Below are 18,324 nucleotides of genomic sequence, written 5' to 3' on the forward strand. Positions count from 1 at the left end.
ACACAAAAAAGCTATCCACCTTTCGTCCCAGCACTCAGGAAAGCAGGTCTCTTTAAGTTTGAGGCCTGAAGAGAATAAAGGGCTTTTGATTTGCATTTTCCTAGAGCTGAACATTCTCTCACGTGTTATTTGGCATTTGTGTCTCTCCTTTAGAGAAGCGATTGTCCAAGTTCTGTACCCATCTTTCTTTTCTTTTACATGTTCTTTCCCTCTCCCATCATAAAAAGCAGATCGTTTTCTTGTTGGGTGCAGCTCTGTATATCCCGGATATGCGTTGCCTTCATTCTGTTTGTAGATCAGCCACCAATTAGCAGCATCTAAAATGCCAAGCATTTTACAAACACTGTAATGGAGCGCCTTCCCAATCTTGTGAGATGATGGGGAAAATAAAATTTAGAGATCTAACAAGCCACCCCTGACTGCGTGTATTATTTATTAATGGCCGAATCAAATTTAAACTCATGAGCTGAACCAGGGTTGGTCCTGAAAGTTCCCGTTCCGGTACCAAGACCAGGCTCGGGGAGGAACGGGGGAGTCTGAGCCTACGCACACACAGGCGCTCCAGACCCCAGCGCAGTGTAAATAAGTGCCGTTCTACTTCCGGTGGGGAAGAGAGAGGGAAAGCACCGCCGGAAGCGCCGAAGGTGCTGCGTAATCCCCCTGGACGCTGAACCTCTTGCGGCCCCCAAGATGCCTGATTACCTAGGTGCGGACCAGCGGAAAACCAAGGAGGATGAGAAGGACGACAAGCCCATCCGAGGTGAGCGCACACGGGCTGGAGCTCCCAGCCGGGAGGACCGGCGCCCGCCCCTCAGAGGCGCAGGATTCCCGCCGCCGTCGGATCGGAGTGGTGACAGGCCCGGGCCGCCGCTCCCGCCCGCCTCCCGTCTCTTCCTCACTCACTTCAGGCTCTGGAATCTTCTTTTGATCATCGATTTTTTTTTTAAAATGGTGTTTTAATTTTTTGTATCGAATAGTTTGCCAGGCGTTGACGCTCCATACCCAGCGTGGCCTTGCAGGCCTGCAAAAGGTGGCCAGCCTGGTGGGGTTCGAGTTCTTCCTCCCCTCCCCAGGTGTGGCGGCAACCCTGGAAGGCGACGGCTCAAAACTCGAGTCAGAAGAGGTCAAGTCTCGCATCCTTTTCCCAGATTCCATCTGGTTCCAGTCGTTTTACGTTCTTTCTAGGCATTTTTAATACATTAGAAGCAAGGTTCTCTTTCTCTGTCTCTGTCTCTCTGTCTCTCTCTCTCTCTCTCTGTCTCTCTCTCTCTCTGTCTCTCTCTCTCTCTCCTCCCCCCCCCCGTGTGTGTATACAGATGTGCGTGCAGCTGTGTGTGGGTATCATAATGTATCCTGCTGTGTATCAGCATCTTGCATTTAGCGATTTCGTGATAGCAAGTGCTTGTGTCTGTGCAAAATGTCCCATATTATGGCTGCACAAATCGATGGAGAATTCGGATGTTCCCATCTACAAATGATCGTGTCCTAAAACTTACCACATGTAAGTTACAGACTAAGTTCAGGGTTGCCATTTTGCCAGAATTACTGCCCATAGACACTAGAATTGTTGACAGTTTTTGACAATTTTTTCATTCAGTGCGTGGGATGTGGTCAACATTTTTAGATATAGTTTCTTCTATTTTTTCTAGTCTAATCTTGATGCTTTATTTTTACTTCTTTACCCTAAAGACCACTACTTTTCAGTGTTGTGTCTCAGTCTTCCCTTTCATAACAAACTCGACCTCTCCTTTACCATTTATGTCTCTTCCCCAGAGAAAGCGCCTTTTTCTTTTTTAAATTCTTCAATCATTCTGCCGCTCCCCTTAAAAGTGGTTTACACCATTGCAAGTTTCTCAGGACCTACTGGAAAGCTTTCTCAGAAAGTTTGTATTTCATTTCTTTATTGTAATCTATGTCTTTCTCTGGATATATTATTTTGTAAGTATTAATAAGATTATTTTGGAGCTCAAATGTGACATAAGTGCATATCTTATATGACCCTTACAGACACAGTGTATCGGGAAAGTTCTCTGTGTGTTAGATGATGAAATAAATGCTAGAGGAATGAAATAGTTTTCCTAAGGTAACTGACAGATACGTGACCATGTTTTATTGAAGCCGCTCCCACAGGTTGCTGCATTTTTAAGCCCCATGTTTTTTTGGCCCGTTTTGGTTCTGTAGCATCGTTTTGAGTGTTGTCCGCAGTTGTGACGGCCTGAGATCTCTTCAGTTCTGGGGATTTTAACCTCCATCTGAGTCTCAGAAGGGGATGACGAGTAGATTCCATTTTCACTTCAAACATGGCAAATTTCTCCCTTTTTTAATCCTGGAAATGTCATTGTTTTGGGTCCTTTTCTGCACATAGGCTGTCAACATTGTTCAAACCACTTTACCCTGTTGGTCAGGTTACTGCAAGTTTCCACCCACCTGGCCCTTGCTGCTGGTGGTTGTCGTTGCTTGCCAGAGTGGTCTCCATCAAGCCTCTTGCTTTTTGTTCAAGCCCTCAGCCTGGGTTCCTGCCTAATGACTTTCCTCTCCTCCCCAGGAGTTCTCTTCCATGTTCTTCTTTCAGTTCTGCCTTGAGACTCAAACACAGATTCTTTCACACCTAACCTCATATCTGTTCCCGGTCTCTTTCTCCCCTGGGACTTTGTGTTGATACAGAATTTACTTCTTTTGTTCCTGTAATTAATGTTTGTCTTAAAAACATGGAGTCGAGGCCAAACAGTGGTCTAGTTAATGTCTACTTTGTCTTAAAAATAGTTGAGGCCAGACAGTGGTGGCGCATGCCTTTAGTCCCAACATTCAGGAGGCAGAGGCAAGTAGATCTCTGAGTTCAAGGCCAACCTGGTCTACAGAGCGAATTCCAGGACGGTTCCAGGACAACCCGGACTACATAGGGAAACTCTGTCTCAAAAAACCAAAACCAAACAAACAAAAAGTTGAGACAGTGTATTTTCCCTTTTCAATCTACAAACTGCTTTTTATTTCATTGTCTCTTTTCCCATCCCTCCCTCTCTTTTCCCCTTTCTTCTTTCCCTTCTCTTCTTCTTCCCTCCTTCCCTCCCCCACTCTCTTTTTCTTTTTTTCTCCTTTTATTGCCTAGCTGGCTGGAAGGATAAGCTTGGTAATAGAAGGAGCTAGATTAACTCTTGGCATAGTTCTTACTGATTTCTCCAGCGTAGTTTGGAAATAATGGTATCTGTGGAATGGAATAGCATATCCATAGTACACAGTACATTTATATTTAATCTCTGTCTCTTATACAGTGACTCTTTGGTCTGTTGTTCTGACTTCCTTTGCTTTACTAGGTGACCCTGGGCCTTACTAGTCTCTTCTAGGTGGCCCTCATTGCTTACTGTCCTTTGCTGTTTCTTTTTCCTCCATTGTGTCCGGTAATAGTTTCTCTGAAATTTTCTTTCCGGTGATTGCATCTATTTGCATCTTGAACTGTCTCTTCTCAAATGTGATTCTCAGCTAACCTTTCTTTTTCTTCTCCAGTTTATAAAGGTTTGTTGTGGGTGGTGCCTGGCAGGGTAGGATCAGTCCTTTTTGGCAGCCGTTTTCCTTGTGGCTACTCGGTTGCTCAGCGCCTTGCTGATTCCTCTTGGTCCATCTCCTCCTTGATGAACTTGAGCTCCGTTTGTTCTTGGACACCCTGAGAAACAGCATTTGTAAAGGCACACACCTCCTGGACCATATTTTCAAAGAACTTGGTATGTTTAATGAGGCATAAATGCACCTGTGGCTTTTGTTGAGACCCATGGCAGCCAAGACTGGAAAGACAGTTAATTGTTTTGACTTCATGTTGGTGCTAAAACTCTGATTTCTCTGCCTTCTGGGTTGCCACATTGGAATGTGCTGGTGTGTTAAGGATTCTTAGGACTACTATTAGATTCTAAAGTTTATAGGACGTTATGGGACTTAGATGGTTACAGTCATGACTGTGACTTTATTGTTGTAAAAGATACAAAGCAAAATCTGCAAAGACAAAAGAGACAGAGGACATGAGGTGACATCCAAGGGAACAGGAAGAAGAATTGCAGATGTTCCTAGTTGTCTTGACAACAAGATATGACAGCATGATTAAAATAATTGCCAATCAGGGAAGACTGTTGGGGACTTGGCACCAGTGCCCGGTTTGTTCTTACTGGGGGTTGGATAGATAGGCAGGCTTTGCCTAGCACTTGACAAGATTCCAGGCTCTCAGAAGGAAGTTGGTATTCTGCATGGGCTTATTTGTGCAAATAGTCTGCACAGTGAACTACTCTGTCAGAAGTGACATTACCAGCTTGAGGCTGGAATTCAGGTCTGTCAGGCTGGTAGCTGAGCTTCTTAGACTGTACTGCACTGTCTCCTACAGCCCTGTCACCTGTGAGAGACTCGGGGCAGGAGGGGAAGGCTCTCTGTTCGTGCTCTTGAATGCCCACAGAAGCACGTGACTGTTGACTTGAGAATCATAATTAGATGTTAGTTACAATGCACACTGATCCATTAAAGAAGTGTAGACTATGTATCATTTACAGAGAGACTACAAATCATTTACTATACCAGATAACCACTGATAACATTTAGCTCATAACCACCTAAGACTCCTCTGGGTAACAGTCCTGGTTGTCCTGGAACTCGCCTTGTAGACCAGGCTGGCCTCAAACTCACTGAGATCCGCCTGCTTCTGCCTCCCAAGTGCTGGGAGTAAAAGTGTCCACTACCACTGACTGGCTGGCTGCCTTGTATTTCATTGTATGAATATAGCATGATTATTTAAGCGCCATAATGGGTATGTTTTATATGTGCAGTACATAAAGTGTATAAAATAGTGATCGAGTGTGTAATACTGTGTAATTAATTCCTCATCCCCATTCTTACTGTGTTTGGAACTTAGACAGAACACTTGGATTTGAACACAAAAGCTGACCAGCTGCCCTCTCCTGTTGAACCTCATGTTATATATTATTTCTGTTTTGTTCTAGCTCTGGATGAAGGGGATATTGCCTTACTGAAAACTTACGTAAGTCTTAAATGAATACAAAAAATAGATGTTTTGTGCTTAAACAAGAATTGTTTTTATTTTGTTTTTCTAAACTGATTAGAAGGGCATGTCAGAGAGTTCACACTAAGAGGAGGTTACCTGCCCCAGTTCTGTCTAGGTGACCACAATGGGTTGTGTCTGCAACATCTTAACTGCTCCTGATCTGTACACGGCTTCTGAGAATGGGTGGTGGTGTGTCAAAGATGTTTGGAGTGGCTTGTGCAAATGTAGTGCATTTAAAATATATGTGGCAAAATTATATTTGAGTGGAAAATTTAAGTGCATAGACATAGGCTACTTCAGCTGGGTGTGGCTCACACCTTTTGCCCAGCATTCAGCATTATCACAAGTGTGAGGCCAGCTTGGTGTAGCTCATGTACAGGTCAGAAAGTGCAGAACTGCCATAGGAAAATGTCCAGGAAGGTCTCCCTCCTTTCACTGCCCAGCCCTGACACAGCAAGGCTAGTAGACTGTTGGCATAGAGTTGTGTCTGGGTTTCCTAAGTATTGATGTTCAGACGCTCTAACTAAACTGGTCTTTGCCACCCAGGGCCAGAGTACGTACTCTAGACAGATCAAGCAGGTTGAAGATGACATTCAACAACTTCTCAAAAAAATTAATGAGCTCACTGGTATGTATCCATCCCCACCTCCTTTCTTTAAATGAATTGTTGCTTGTGCTGTAAGATTTTAAATACAAATTTGAAGTAAAATCGTAAGTTACAGAAATGTTAAAAAAAACTTAAATGTTAAATGACCTCATTTAACACACCATTTAACACTCTCTTTTCCTATATACTTTTCCAATTGTGTTTAATCCTTATGTAGTTAGGTAGAATCCTTTACACAAGTAATATTTCTGCTGGTCAAAGCCTAGTTCAGTAAACTCTAATATATCAAAATTTTAAATTGAGTAAAAACACGATGTTATTCAATATGGCTATTGCCTGGTTGTTGGCACTTGGAAATTTAAATAATGAAGTCCCGTAATACCAAAATATATATATATATAACATCAAGTATACATTTTTGGCTTTGATTGCTTTAGGACAGTGGTTTGGGTAGAGTCTATAGGGTAATGATTCAGTCTGAAGACATTCGCAGTGATCCCTGTGATGTGCAGAAAGCAGGTGCTGTGGTGTGTGTGTCTAGAAGCCAGGATGCTGCTGAGCATCCCACAGAGCACAAGGACAGAACCTGGAAAAGGAGGTGTTCAACCTGAAGTGCCAGTCGTGCCAGGGTAGAGAAGGTTAGTTCGGGCGACGCACTGCATCTTGCCGAATTTTCTCACCTTTCTCTTTGTAGGTATCAAAGAGTCCGACACTGGCCTGGCTCCACCAGCCCTCTGGGACCTGGCCGCAGATAAACAGACACTTCAGAGTGAGCAGCCGCTGCAGGTAGCGAGGTATGTCAGTGCTCTGTGGTATTTATGGCCAAGCACATTTAGAGTTTGAGGCTAATGCAGTGGTTTAAATCCGTTTGTTTGTTTGTTTCACATTTTATAAATAAAACTTTCTACAAATATGTGTGGTTAACATCTGTGCCTTAAGTAATTATTAAGAATCCCCAGAAAGTACAGCACACAATCTGAAAACCCCAGTTCCCGTGCTGCAGTGATTCCTCTTACCCATTTACGTACAACCTCCTGTATGTCTGCGTGCATAGACATAAATACGGAGTCCTTAAAAAATCTTTATTACATTTACTTATTTGTGTGTGAGCACTCGCATGTGCACAGCATGGGTGAGGGGTCAGAAGACAACTTTTGTGGTCCTTTCCTTGGCCATATGGAGTCCAGGGAGCAAACTCAGGACTTCAGATTTGATGGCAAGCCCCTTTGTGTGCAGAGCCATCTTTCCAGCCCCTTGAGGTTTCTATTAAAGATATAACTGTAGTAGGAAGGAGGTTGCTCGTTCGTTCGCGGCTGCCCAGACCCAAAGTAATCACATAGAAACTGTTTGGCCAATAGCTTCAGCATATTGCTAGGTAGCTCTGACATCAAGAATTAATCCATTTTCCATTATTTTATATTTTACCATGAAGCTCGTGGCCTACCAGCAAGGTTCCAGCAGGCAGCTACATGGCGTCTCACTGACTCCGCCTTCTTTCTCCCAGCATTCAGTTTAGTTTTCCCCACCTTGCTCTATTCTGCCCTGCTATAGGCCCAAAGCAGTTTCTCTATTCATTAGCCAATAAAAGCAACACATCTACAGAAGGACCCCCACATCACATAACTATCTTGTTTGAAAATTTTGTTTGCTTTTAGCATAGGTATACCTCTTTACTTCCTTTTAACTTTTAAAGAAAAAATTTTTTTTTTTTTTGGTTTTTCGAGACAGGGTTTCTCTGTGGCTTTGGAGCCTGTCCTGGAACTAGCTCTTGTAGACCAGGCTGGTCTCGAACTCACAGAGATCCGCCTGCCTCTGCCTCCCGAGTGCTGGGATTAAAGGCGTGCACCACCACCGCCCGGCAAAATTTGTTTATTTTAAGTTGTAAGCTGTTCCAGCCATTCTGGAAGTTAAAGTTTCTGAAGATATACTTCTTTCTTATTTTAAAGATAGGATCCCACTCTGTAGCCTAGGTTGGTCTCAGACTTGCAGTGATCCTCCTCCTTTGCCTCCCAAGTGTGGGATTACAGTGTGGGAAAACCTCCTCAGCCTACTTTTTAAATCGTGACGTAGCCGGACGTGGTGGTAGCACATGGTGGCCACACCTATAGTCCTGGCACCAGGAGGCCAATCAGGGTGGACTGCACGTTTGCTGTCCGTCTCAGCTGTGTGTTAGACCAAAACCACCATCTACCCCTGTCTGTGGAGCAGAAGGCCTGTGCTGGCAACAGAAAATGGCCCTGTTACATGCGCTGCACACACAAAGCGCTCCCACCGACAGCCCGTATGCACACTCTGGGGCTCTTCTGTATTTTCTGTACTTGTTGCTGCGGCTTATGCAATAGCTGCTTAATATGAATTCTATATTCTGTTTTCTGTCTTATTAGATACTTTGACACACGTGGTATTATATATTAACTTCTACTAGAGCTCTCAGAGAGTGAATGCTTTCAGATTAAAAATAACAACAAAAATGGATTTAAAATGTGAACCCAAGAAAAAATGAAAACACATAAATTACTGAATTTGATATAAGACACATGGCTGTATTTTTAATAAAGAAGATAGTCACCTCAGATGAAAAGTGTCCTGATGATATAGGGACGTGAAAAGCAAAGTCAAGCTGGGACCCACTAAGGAACTTTTGGGTCTAGTCTTCCTGGGGAAGGGTATCATCTGAAGTTTCTGTGGCTCAGCTAGGGTTGAGTGTCCCGTTGGGGCTGAGCCCAGAAGGACCCTGAGCAGTGGCCCAGTTTCTGCAGCTGTGGTCTACACTTGCTCTGTGCTACACCGTGTGCCCTGGGCTCCCTGCTAGTGGTTTGGGTTTCTTCCTCTCATGAGGCGTCTTGCTGTGCCAGGTGTACGAAGATAATCAATGCTGACTCAGAGGACCCCAAGTACATTATCAATGTGAAGCAGTTTGCCAAGTTTGTGGTGGATCTCAGTGATCAGGTGGCGCCTACTGACATTGAGGAAGGGATGAGAGTTGGGTAAGTTCTCACTGTGGCTTTGTTGTGAGTGCGTGTGCAGAATGCCGTGCAGTGTGAAGGGGGACTGATTAGCATACCTCATGGTCTTCTCTTCTCTGCGAGCTCCGTGACTTCACACCAGCGTAGCCTTCCCGTTCCCACGTTTTCTTATGCATGACTTTATGTGTCCTAATTAAAGACTTGGAGTTAAGGTAGAGGCAGTACATGCTTGAGAACAGTTAATGAGGATTAACTGGGATACATAATAACTTAGTCTTCGTAACTTCTGGGACCATATCTCTTTTCTTACCTGTCATGTGATTTTCAAGAAAATACTAGCCAGAAAAAGTTCTCTGAAAACTTAAAGACCATTTTTTTTCTTCCTTAGTGTGGACAGAAATAAATACCAAATTCACATTCCACTACCTCCTAAGATTGACCCAACAGTTACCATGATGCAGGTAAGAAACATGGGGAAGGCCACTCACCTTCTTTAATATAATTGCAAGCCAGGCATAGTGACTCGTATTCGTAACCCGTCATTTGGGAGGCCTAAACAGAAGGAGTGCCATGAATTAAAGCCTTTGAAGCTAGCCTGAGCTACAAGGCAGAAGCCTATCTCATAAAACAAACAAAACCCCACACAAAGAAAACAACAGCAGCTGCATCTCTTCCTAAAAAGTTTGAAGCCTTTAAGCAGCTAATGCGCCAAAAAGTTACCAGAGACTAAAAATACTTGGGGAGTCTTTACAGTATCTGTCACTGCTGTGTCAGAATGTGTAGCCCAACCAGCAGTTCCCGGGACACTGGGGTCAGCTACTGTCCTGACCTAGAGCAGCTCTACCTGCCTTCTGTGCGCATGCTTGTTAGACCTGGTTCCTGTGGAGGACCGGGTCTGCTCTGACGGGCTGTGTCCTCTTCCTCAGGTGGAGGAGAAGCCTGACGTCACCTACAGTGACGTTGGTGGCTGTAAGGAGCAGATTGAGAAGCTGCGAGAAGTGGTTGAAACCCCTCTGCTCCACGTAAGTGACCGGTGACTCCCGTAAGCGCCTGCGTGCGAAGACCTAGTGAGCTGCTGTGCAGTGAGCACTAACGTTGCTTGTGGAGTGTGTAGCTGGAGTGCATAGCTTTTTGAGTGTTTCATTAATGAAAACTTTTGATAGGGTGGAGGTATGGAAAATGGTTAAATTTCAGGAGAGAACAAACAGGAATTGAGTGGCCAGGTGTATTTAAAGGACAGATCTGCTACTTAGATTGATAAAGGAAATTAGGGGGTACAAGTTATTGTTGAGTTATAGACAATTACTATTATTGTAGAAGAAACAGGTAGATCTTGGAGGATAATGGAACACACAAGATCAAATAATTGAATTTTTAAGCACTATATTTTTTTTAAAGTGAAAACACTATTTTTATATTATTTTATATTTTTTATTATGAGAAGTGTTAAGTGTAAAATCTGTGTCTCTGTCACAGCCAGAGAGATTTGTTAACCTTGGGATTGAACCTCCGAAAGGTGTGCTGCTGTTTGGCCCCCCGGGCACGGGCAAGACGCTCTGTGCTAGGGCCGTCGCTAACAGGACCGACGCTTGCTTCATTCGAGTCATCGGGTCTGAGCTCGTGCAGAAATACGTCGGGGAGGTAAGTGAACTTGTCAAAATTAAAGCATTTGTTGCTCTGTGAAAGATTTGTGATAAATGCATAAGATTAAAAAATAATTGCAAATAAGCTGCCATTTGAAATTCTGATCAACATGTTTCCTCCCAGAAGAACAGCATTTAGTGCAATTTGGGTGTGTGAGGTTAACACCCCAGGAGTGCTGGAGAAATGAAATGTTCTCTCAGGGACAGTAGCCAAAGGTTTAGTGAGAAATAGAAAACATGGATTGTCTGTGTGTGAGGTCATGGGTGTCTATACACACAATAGAAACATGGATTGTCTGTGTGTGTGGGCTTGGGTGTCTATACACACAATAGAAACATGGATTGTCTGTGTGTGCCCTTGGGTGTCTACACACACAATAGAGAACATGGATTGTCTGTGTGTTGGGGCTTGAGTGTCTACACACACAAGCACAAAAGTGGTAGCTAAGAATGTACATTTAGGTTAAAGGCTAGGGTTGCATATGATATCTAAAACATACCGTTTAGTATACTTAAGGATTGCCAAAAGGGCTACATGACTTAGTATTTTAATTTTAATATTTAGATCGAAGCTTAATCAGATTCAATTATCAGTAATTCCAAGTGACAGATCAAGTACTTTGATTTCCTCAAGTTTTGCTTATTGTACTTCACTTAAGAATGCTAACATTCAAAATTTAAAAAAAAAAAAGTGGTCACTTCTCATCGTGACCTTTGTGCTATCGAATAGCCGGAGAGTCAGGAAGATGGTGTGGTACTGTGTTGAGGCTAAGATTTCATTTGATAATATAGGTAGGAGACTTTAGTCTTTTTGTTTGTTTTATTATATTATTTATTTATTTGAGATAGGGTTTCTCTGTGTATCCCTAGCATCCTGGAACTATGTAGACCAGGCTGGCCTTGAACTCCGAAATTGCCTGCCTCTGCTTCCCAGGTGCTGGGATTAAAGGTTGTGCCACCACCGCCTGGCTCAAACATCAGTCTTTTAAAAAAAAAAACTTAGGTGCTACTGGTTGAGAATGCTGTTAGAAAAAGTGTTTAAAACTGTGCAGTATAGTTTATTTATTGTACTTGAAAAGATTTTAAAATCAACTCTGTAGTAATGAATCAAATTTTCTCACTAGGGTGCCCGAATGGTTCGTGAGCTTTTTGAAATGGCCAGAACGAAAAAAGCCTGCCTTATTTTCTTTGATGAAATTGATGCCATTGGAGGTATGGATGGTTCTCACTGATTTAGTTCTCTTTACTATTTATGTGTGTTTGCATGCACATGCACAGGGCTGTCGTGTCTTAGTCGGTTTCTGTTGCTGTGCATGACCATGACCACAGCAAGTCTTATACAGGAGAACACTTCATTGGGGCTGGCTTACAGTTCAGAGGTTTCGTCCATTATTGACATGGCGGGAAGCATGGCATCACACAGGTGGACACAGTGCTGGAGAAGGAGCTGAGAGTTCTACATCTAGATTGGCAGGAAGAGAGAGATGCTGGCCAGCATTCGAGACTTTAGAAGCCTGCTCCTAGTGGCTCGCTTCCTCCAACAATGCCACACTCCAGCAGGGCCATCATTCCCTGTAGTGGCAGTTCCTATGAACCTATGGGGTCATTGTCATTCAGCCACCACATACAGTAAGCATGTGGTTAAAGGACATCCTATGGGGGCCGGTTCCCTCCTTCCGTGTGGGTCCCAGCCCCCCTCCCCACCCCCGACCATCCCTGGATGATATTTTAAAGAACTGGTATAGGATTGAGTTCCGTAAAACTTCAAGCGATACGTAGTAGAGTTCTGATGTTACTTTACAAGACTTTAACTCCAGGTCACAGGTTTAAGCAACAGAATGACCGAAAACCTTAAACTGTCCTGAGGTGTTGGCTGTGACTTAGAATACTAATGATTCGTCTGTCACTGTCCGCTGTAACGTCTCTTAACGTCTCTTCTGGCCAACAGCATGATGCTCCCCCATCTTCATGTGTGCTGTTTCCTCTGTTGTTGGATAGCTAAGTTGGGCCCTTACTGTAGCCATTGTGACTAATGCTGCAGTGAGCATTGACGAGCAGGTGTGTCTGTGAGTGTACAGCTGGGTCGCACGGAGGATTTAGTGTTAGTGTTTTGTCGTTTGTTTTTGAGCAGAATTCATGATGACTAGACCAGACCGCACTCTCCCCAGCGGTGTGTAAGGACGTGTTGTCCACACCCTCCAGAGTCCGTTGCTCGTTTTCTCTTCCTTCCTTTCCTTTCCTCGGACAATTGAATTTAGTGTATCTGTGTGTGTATATTGAATTTAGTGTGTCTGTGTGTGTATATTGAATTTAGTGTGTGTGTGTGTGTATATTGAATTTAGTGTGTGTGTGTGTGTGTATTGAATTTAGTGTGTGTGTGTGTGTGTGTGTGTGTGTGTATTGAATGTAGTGTGTGTGTGTGTGTGTGTGTGTGTGTCTGTGTGTGTGGCCACAGCACACGTGGAGGTCAGAGTGCAGCTCTACAGAATCTTCTCTCTGTTTTTGTGTTTCTGGGTATCACAGGTGAAGGAGCTTGGTGAAATCACCTTTACCCACTGAGCCCTCTTGCTGGCCCATTGTTTTTTTCTTAATGAATGGCATCCTGCCTGGGATAAGATAGATTCTCAATGTAGGGCTTTTTCCTGTAGCTTCTTAGATGTACTTGTTCTTTCTAGTTCAAAGGCTTTCAGTGTCTTCTGCAGAACTAACTCAGTGGCCATAGTCTTTAAGACTGCTTTCGCCATGGAAGCTTCTGTGGTGGTTCTTAGTCATCATCAGCAGTGTCTTTCAGTCAGGCTGGTGTAGCAGATGAGACTGGGTAAGAAATGTACAGGAAGAGAAAGAGTCGAGCTGACTGAATTGACATTGGGGATCGGCTAGGGAGGAACGCATGGAGAGGACATAGAGCACTGGAGACTGCAGACACAGTCGTGCTCACAGTTCAGACCTGGTGCCTCTGTGCCTGTTGTAACCGTGGGAGCTCCTCCGTGATGGCTGGTCTAGGCTTCCCCTTTTTAGATATTAGGTTACAGATGCTGTTCCATCCAGTTCCAGGTGGTGCTTCAGCAGATGGAGTCTCAGATGCCCAAAACATCTCCGTGCATTCCTTCAGGGTTCCTGAGTACCAAAGCCAGCGCCACCCTGTGCTTCAGGCACTGCCTCGTCTGTGTACATTCCCCCGTATATAGGTGTTCAGCCTGCTGAATGCTACACAGATCTGATTCAAAGGTTACTGTCTACAGGCTAGCAGTATTCTTTTGGCCAGGTTCCAGCATATGATCAACACTTGCTGAGTTTCTCACAAGGGAAACTCCTAGAGTTCCTGAGCTGCCAAGCCACCAGCATAGCAGAAGTCTTTTCCAAATGTTGTCTTGCTTTGTCAGTGCCTTGTGCTGAACACCCAGTATAGAGGAAGCTGCCCTGGGTTTGGCCTTTTCTGGTGTGGGTGTGTGCATGAGTGCAGTATCAGAGGAGGGCATCACACTGCCCTGGAGCAGGCTACAGGCCGTCGTGACTGAGACATGGGTGCCAGGAAGCTGACTCAGAGGGCTTCTGCAAGAACAGTGTGTACTCTTAACCCCGAGTCATCTTTCCAGCCACTTTCACTTATTCAGAAGATGTGTGCTGTGTGTGTGTGTGTGTGTGTGTGTGTGTGTGCGCGCGCGCGCGCGCCCTCAGAGGTCAGAAAAGTTTGTCGCATGCTTTGGAGCTAGAGTCGAGGCAGTTGTGAGCAGTCTGTAAGATTTGGGGACTGGAGCTGGGGTCCTGTAAGAACAGCAAGTGCTCTTAACTGCCGCGCCATCTCTGTTCTCCTAATACTCTTTGAATAACTGATCTCCAGATTATTATTACCTGGAGACTCCAGCCGAGGTAATAACAGCTGACATTTTGAAAGTCTTCCTGAAGGGGACCCCCTCCCAGTGGGGGCTTCACTCTGGACCCTGGATTAGGCATAAGCCACAACCAAGCACCATTTTTCACAGCAGGGAAAGAAAGTTAAAGTGGCTGCTTTCTGACTCATACAGAAAGCAGCAGCAAATGACCTTGCAGGTGCAATTTTGAGAGCAGAAGGGGAGGTCTGTGTTAGCATGGACTGGGATGCAGTGGTGGAGAAGATCAAGAAGAAGGGGACAGAGAAAGCAGGGACAAAGGACCGCCTCTGGGTAGAGAAGAATGAGGCCCATAGGCAAACAGCAGTTTATCAAGGTACCAGGGAAACCCTGCGTTAGGATGAGGTGTGCGGGGCTTCTGACTGCTGGACTTCGGTATTTGGAAACTTGGTGGTCAGCCTTGGGAGAAGGAGGTGGTCAAAGGGGCAGTAGACCTTGATGGCTAATTCTAGGGTGTAATCTAGGGGTTCTCAGCAAGGCTGAAGGGATGGAAGGGCAAGGCCTGCCAGAGTACTCCCTGCACTCCTTACACAAGAGTCCTTGATTAATTTGAAAACAAAATGTCCTTAAGGAGTATCTTCAAAGATCTCTAAAGAAAGCTGTCAAAGCCGGGCGGTGGTGGCACACCCCTTTAATCCCAGCACTCTGGAGGCAGAGGCAGGCGGATCTCTGTGAGTTCGAGACCAGCCTGGTCTACAAGAGCTAGTTCCAGGACAGGCTCCAAAGCTACAGAGAAACCCTGTCTCGAAAAACCAAAAAAAAAAGAAAGCTGTCAAGTAAACCTATGGTAAATTCTTTCTAAAACAGAGATTTGCCTAGGTTCAGTCCAGGCAAAAATCCAGCACTGAGAAGGGGAAATGGATGCAAGATCTCACCCCTAACCAAGAAGCTGTTTGCAGTTAATAGCTGCTGGGAAAGGGAAGATCGGTGTTCTCGATGGATTATCTCTGGGTACCAACCACACTGCAGGGCAGGCCCAGCCTTAAGTAGCTGGCCAGCACAAAACCGACTCTGTGGTTTTTTTTTTCTGTGTTTTTTTGTTTCATTTTGTGTTGTTTTGGTTTATTTTGCTTTTTAGTTTCATGACTTGAGAGTAGGTGTGCGTTAGCTGTGGCGGGCTGTGCGGCAGGGCCTGTGTCTTCAGTCCTGCGTGGAGCTGCTCCGCCTGGGCGTGAGATGAGTCTGCTGTCTTCCAGGGGCTCGGTTTGATGATGGCGCTGGGGGAGACAATGAGGTGCAGAGAACAATGTTGGAGCTCATCAACCAGCTGGATGGTTTTGATCCTCGAGGCAACATCAAAGTCCTGATGGCTACCAACCGACCTGATACTTTGGATCCAGCGCTGATGAGGCCGGGGAGATTGGACAGAAAAATTGAGTTTAGCTTACCTGATTTAGAGGTAAAAAAAATCATTTTAGAAAAAATATTCTTTAAATTTTGTCTTTCTGATATCTATTTTCACTTTAATATATGTGAATTCCTTCATTTTTAGGGTCGGACGCACATCTTTAAGATTCACGCTCGCTCAATGAGTGTTGAAAGAGACATTAGGTTTGAGCTGCTAGCCCGACTGTGTCCAAACAGCACTGGTAAGTGCTGGTCTAGTCCGTTAGCCACTAAGTCTTTTGGACCACTGTCATTAAACCATTTTATTTTCTCTGTGTTGTACAGGAGCAGAGATTAGGAGCGTGTGTACAGAAGCTGGTATGTTTGCAATCCGAGCACGGCGAAAAATTGCTACAGAGAAGGACTTCTTGGAAGCTGTAAATAAGGTCATCAAGTCTTACGCCAAATTCAGCGCCACTCCCCGCTACATGACATACAACTGAGCCTCACAGGCTTGAGAGCTTCCTGTGCTTGGGTAACGTGTTGCCACCTCACAAAAATAAAAAATTTCAAAATTCCTAAGTTCCCTGTAGTTCTGTATTAGAGCAGTGCTTCAGGGCCCTGTGACGGCTGGTCCCTGTCAGCTGAAGGGCTGACTCACCAGCGCCTCTTAGCCCGCCAGGCTCGTGCTGGCTGGTGCTGTGCACGCTTTGCCCCATTGACTCTGTCGCCGTAGACCTCAGTCGGCACAGAAAGTCCACTTGGCGAGCTCTTCAACCCTTCAGCCATCATCAAAGTGAGCCTTTCACCCGTAGGAGGGTTTTGTGTAGTAAGGTTTTGGCCAAACTGGTTTTTGTTTTCTTCTGTTGGTGGTACTGAGTGCTGGGTTTTGAATGCTAGGCAAATACTCTACCAATGACCTACATACCCCCAGCTAGCACCAGATGTTTTTTTAAAATGAAAGAAGCATCTGTTGGATTTTCCACTGCCTCTGACCAGTTGCAGTCAGTCAGGAGATGGTGGTTTTGGTGAGCAGCGAAACGGTTACAGGTAAAGAAGGTGAAGGTGAGGACTAGGAACACAGCTGGGGTTAATATATAAAAAACCCACTCTGTGGTGAGTTGTTTTTATTTATTTATGTGGTTTATTTTTGAGACAGGTTAACTATGAACTCTGGCTGTCTTGGAACTCACTGTGTAGATTAGGCTAGTCTTGAACTCAGCTCTGCCTCCCTCACTGTCTCTGCCTCCTGACAGCTGAGATTAAAGGTCAGGCCCAACTCTCAGTTACTTTTTTAAACAAAGGTATGTTTGAATCCTCAACAGGTCTCTTTAAAATGATTTCTTGTATAAGTACCAGCAAGTCATTTTTATGTATGTGTGCAGATACGTAGGTGTGTGGAGGCCAGAAGTCAGCCTCAGCCTCCGGAGTGTTAACAGGACATCGTTTGCACCAGTGAGGCCAGGGAGTCTTTAAAATAGACTCCGTGGATTAAAATGGATTCCGTGGATCAGATTGGGGTCTTCATGCTTACATAACAAATTCTTTATGGAATAAGCTATTTTTCCCAACTCCCAAATCTTATTCCAAAATACTGAAGCAAAAGCACAATAAACAGTATTTTTATTGAAGAGTAATAATATTCACAAATAAGCTGCAAACCAGCAAGAGCTGTGTGTGTTTTAAGTCAGAAGTGGAGAACAGAAGCTGTGTACACCCAAGTTTGAAGTGTATGGAAGTTTTCAAGTGGGAAGCTTGTCCATCATGGAGTGCAGTTGGTGTGCTTTGTCCTTGGTTCTGACCAGAGCAAACCACAGGAGAGGTGACTGAGGCTGGTGGTGAGAGACGTGTGTGTCCAGGTGTTCACACCTGATTCAGGCCAAGTTAGTGCACAGCCATGGTGCAGTGCTAGTTTGACAGTTTTGCTGGCGGGGTTTGAGGTGTTTCTTACAGTTAGCTATATATTTGGAGAATTAGATAATACATTATTATCATTTCTCAAACTTTTATCAGCATTCAGAACATTGCCAAGAATCTCAATATACTGAATCCTAGAGAAGTATTCCTGAAACAGTAAAAAGACAGCAGCATTTTGCGCTCATGGATGCTTACAGGCTCAGGAAGTAGTTTCGTTTGAAGGTTGAAACTGATTTTCTGTCTTTAAAGAGGTAGGCAATAGTTAAGGACTTCACCTACCAGAGACCCTCCCTCTGATCCCCACCACCAGCACACAGAAAGCACGCCTCTGTCATTCCAGGGAAGAGTCTCTGGGTTTGCTGCTGCCCTTCACCTACACAAGAGGGCAGACTCATTTCCTCAAAGTGCTCCCTTGGAGGCGAGTGCCTCCTTTCCCACTCAACAGGTAAGCATGCAGAATGGGATCGCGTGGAATATACGTTTCACACACTGAAAACTACAAGTGGCGTCTCCCAGACCTTGAGAGCATCCATACCCACCAACTCTTCCTGCTTCTGCAACAGACGACATGGGCACTTGTGGTCCCATCCTGAGCTGCACAGCCTACTCAGAGTCAGTGTATAACCATCTGCTGGCGTGTCCGTGGCCCTCGTTCCATCCATTCGTGAAGTGTGCTACACAGGATTTGAGCCCAACAGTTTCTCTGTGACAGACACCCTCCTGAAAACAGCCTTCTGTACCGCCACGAAACAAGGCTGGTTTAAGTCTTAAGTTCTAAATTTGTCATTGCCTATAATGGCCATTTATTTTATTTATTTATTTTTTTATTTTTTGGATTTTTAGAGACAGGGTTTCTCTGTGGCTTTGGAGCCTGTCCTGGAGCTAGCTCTTGTAGACCAGGCTGGCCTTGAACTCACAGAGATCAATCTGCCTGTGCCTC

The 18,324-nt window shown here is 44.7% G+C and overlaps 1 protein-coding gene across 1 annotated transcript; it reads left to right on the forward strand.

The window, feature by feature from the left end:
* Positions 1-612: 612 nt before the first annotated feature.
* On the forward strand, positions 613-16,049 carry Psmc2 (proteasome 26S subunit, ATPase 2). Its single transcript, XM_038315426.1, has 12 exons — positions 613-760; positions 4,974-5,011; positions 5,582-5,663; positions 6,337-6,436; positions 8,498-8,629; positions 8,997-9,069; positions 9,535-9,630; positions 10,085-10,249; positions 11,376-11,463; positions 15,338-15,540; positions 15,634-15,730; positions 15,813-16,049. The coding sequence occupies exons 1-12, from the start codon at positions 691-693 to the stop codon at positions 15,968-15,970; spliced, it is 1,302 nt and encodes a 433-aa protein (XP_038171354.1). The 5' UTR covers positions 613-690; the 3' UTR covers positions 15,971-16,049.
* The last annotated feature ends 2,275 nt before the right edge of the window (positions 16,050-18,324 follow it).

This window comes from Arvicola amphibius, chromosome 18 (assembly GCF_903992535.2).
Source record: "Arvicola amphibius chromosome 18, mArvAmp1.2, whole genome shotgun sequence".
In the NCBI taxonomy this organism is placed as follows: Eukaryota; Metazoa; Chordata; class Mammalia; order Rodentia; family Cricetidae; genus Arvicola; species Arvicola amphibius.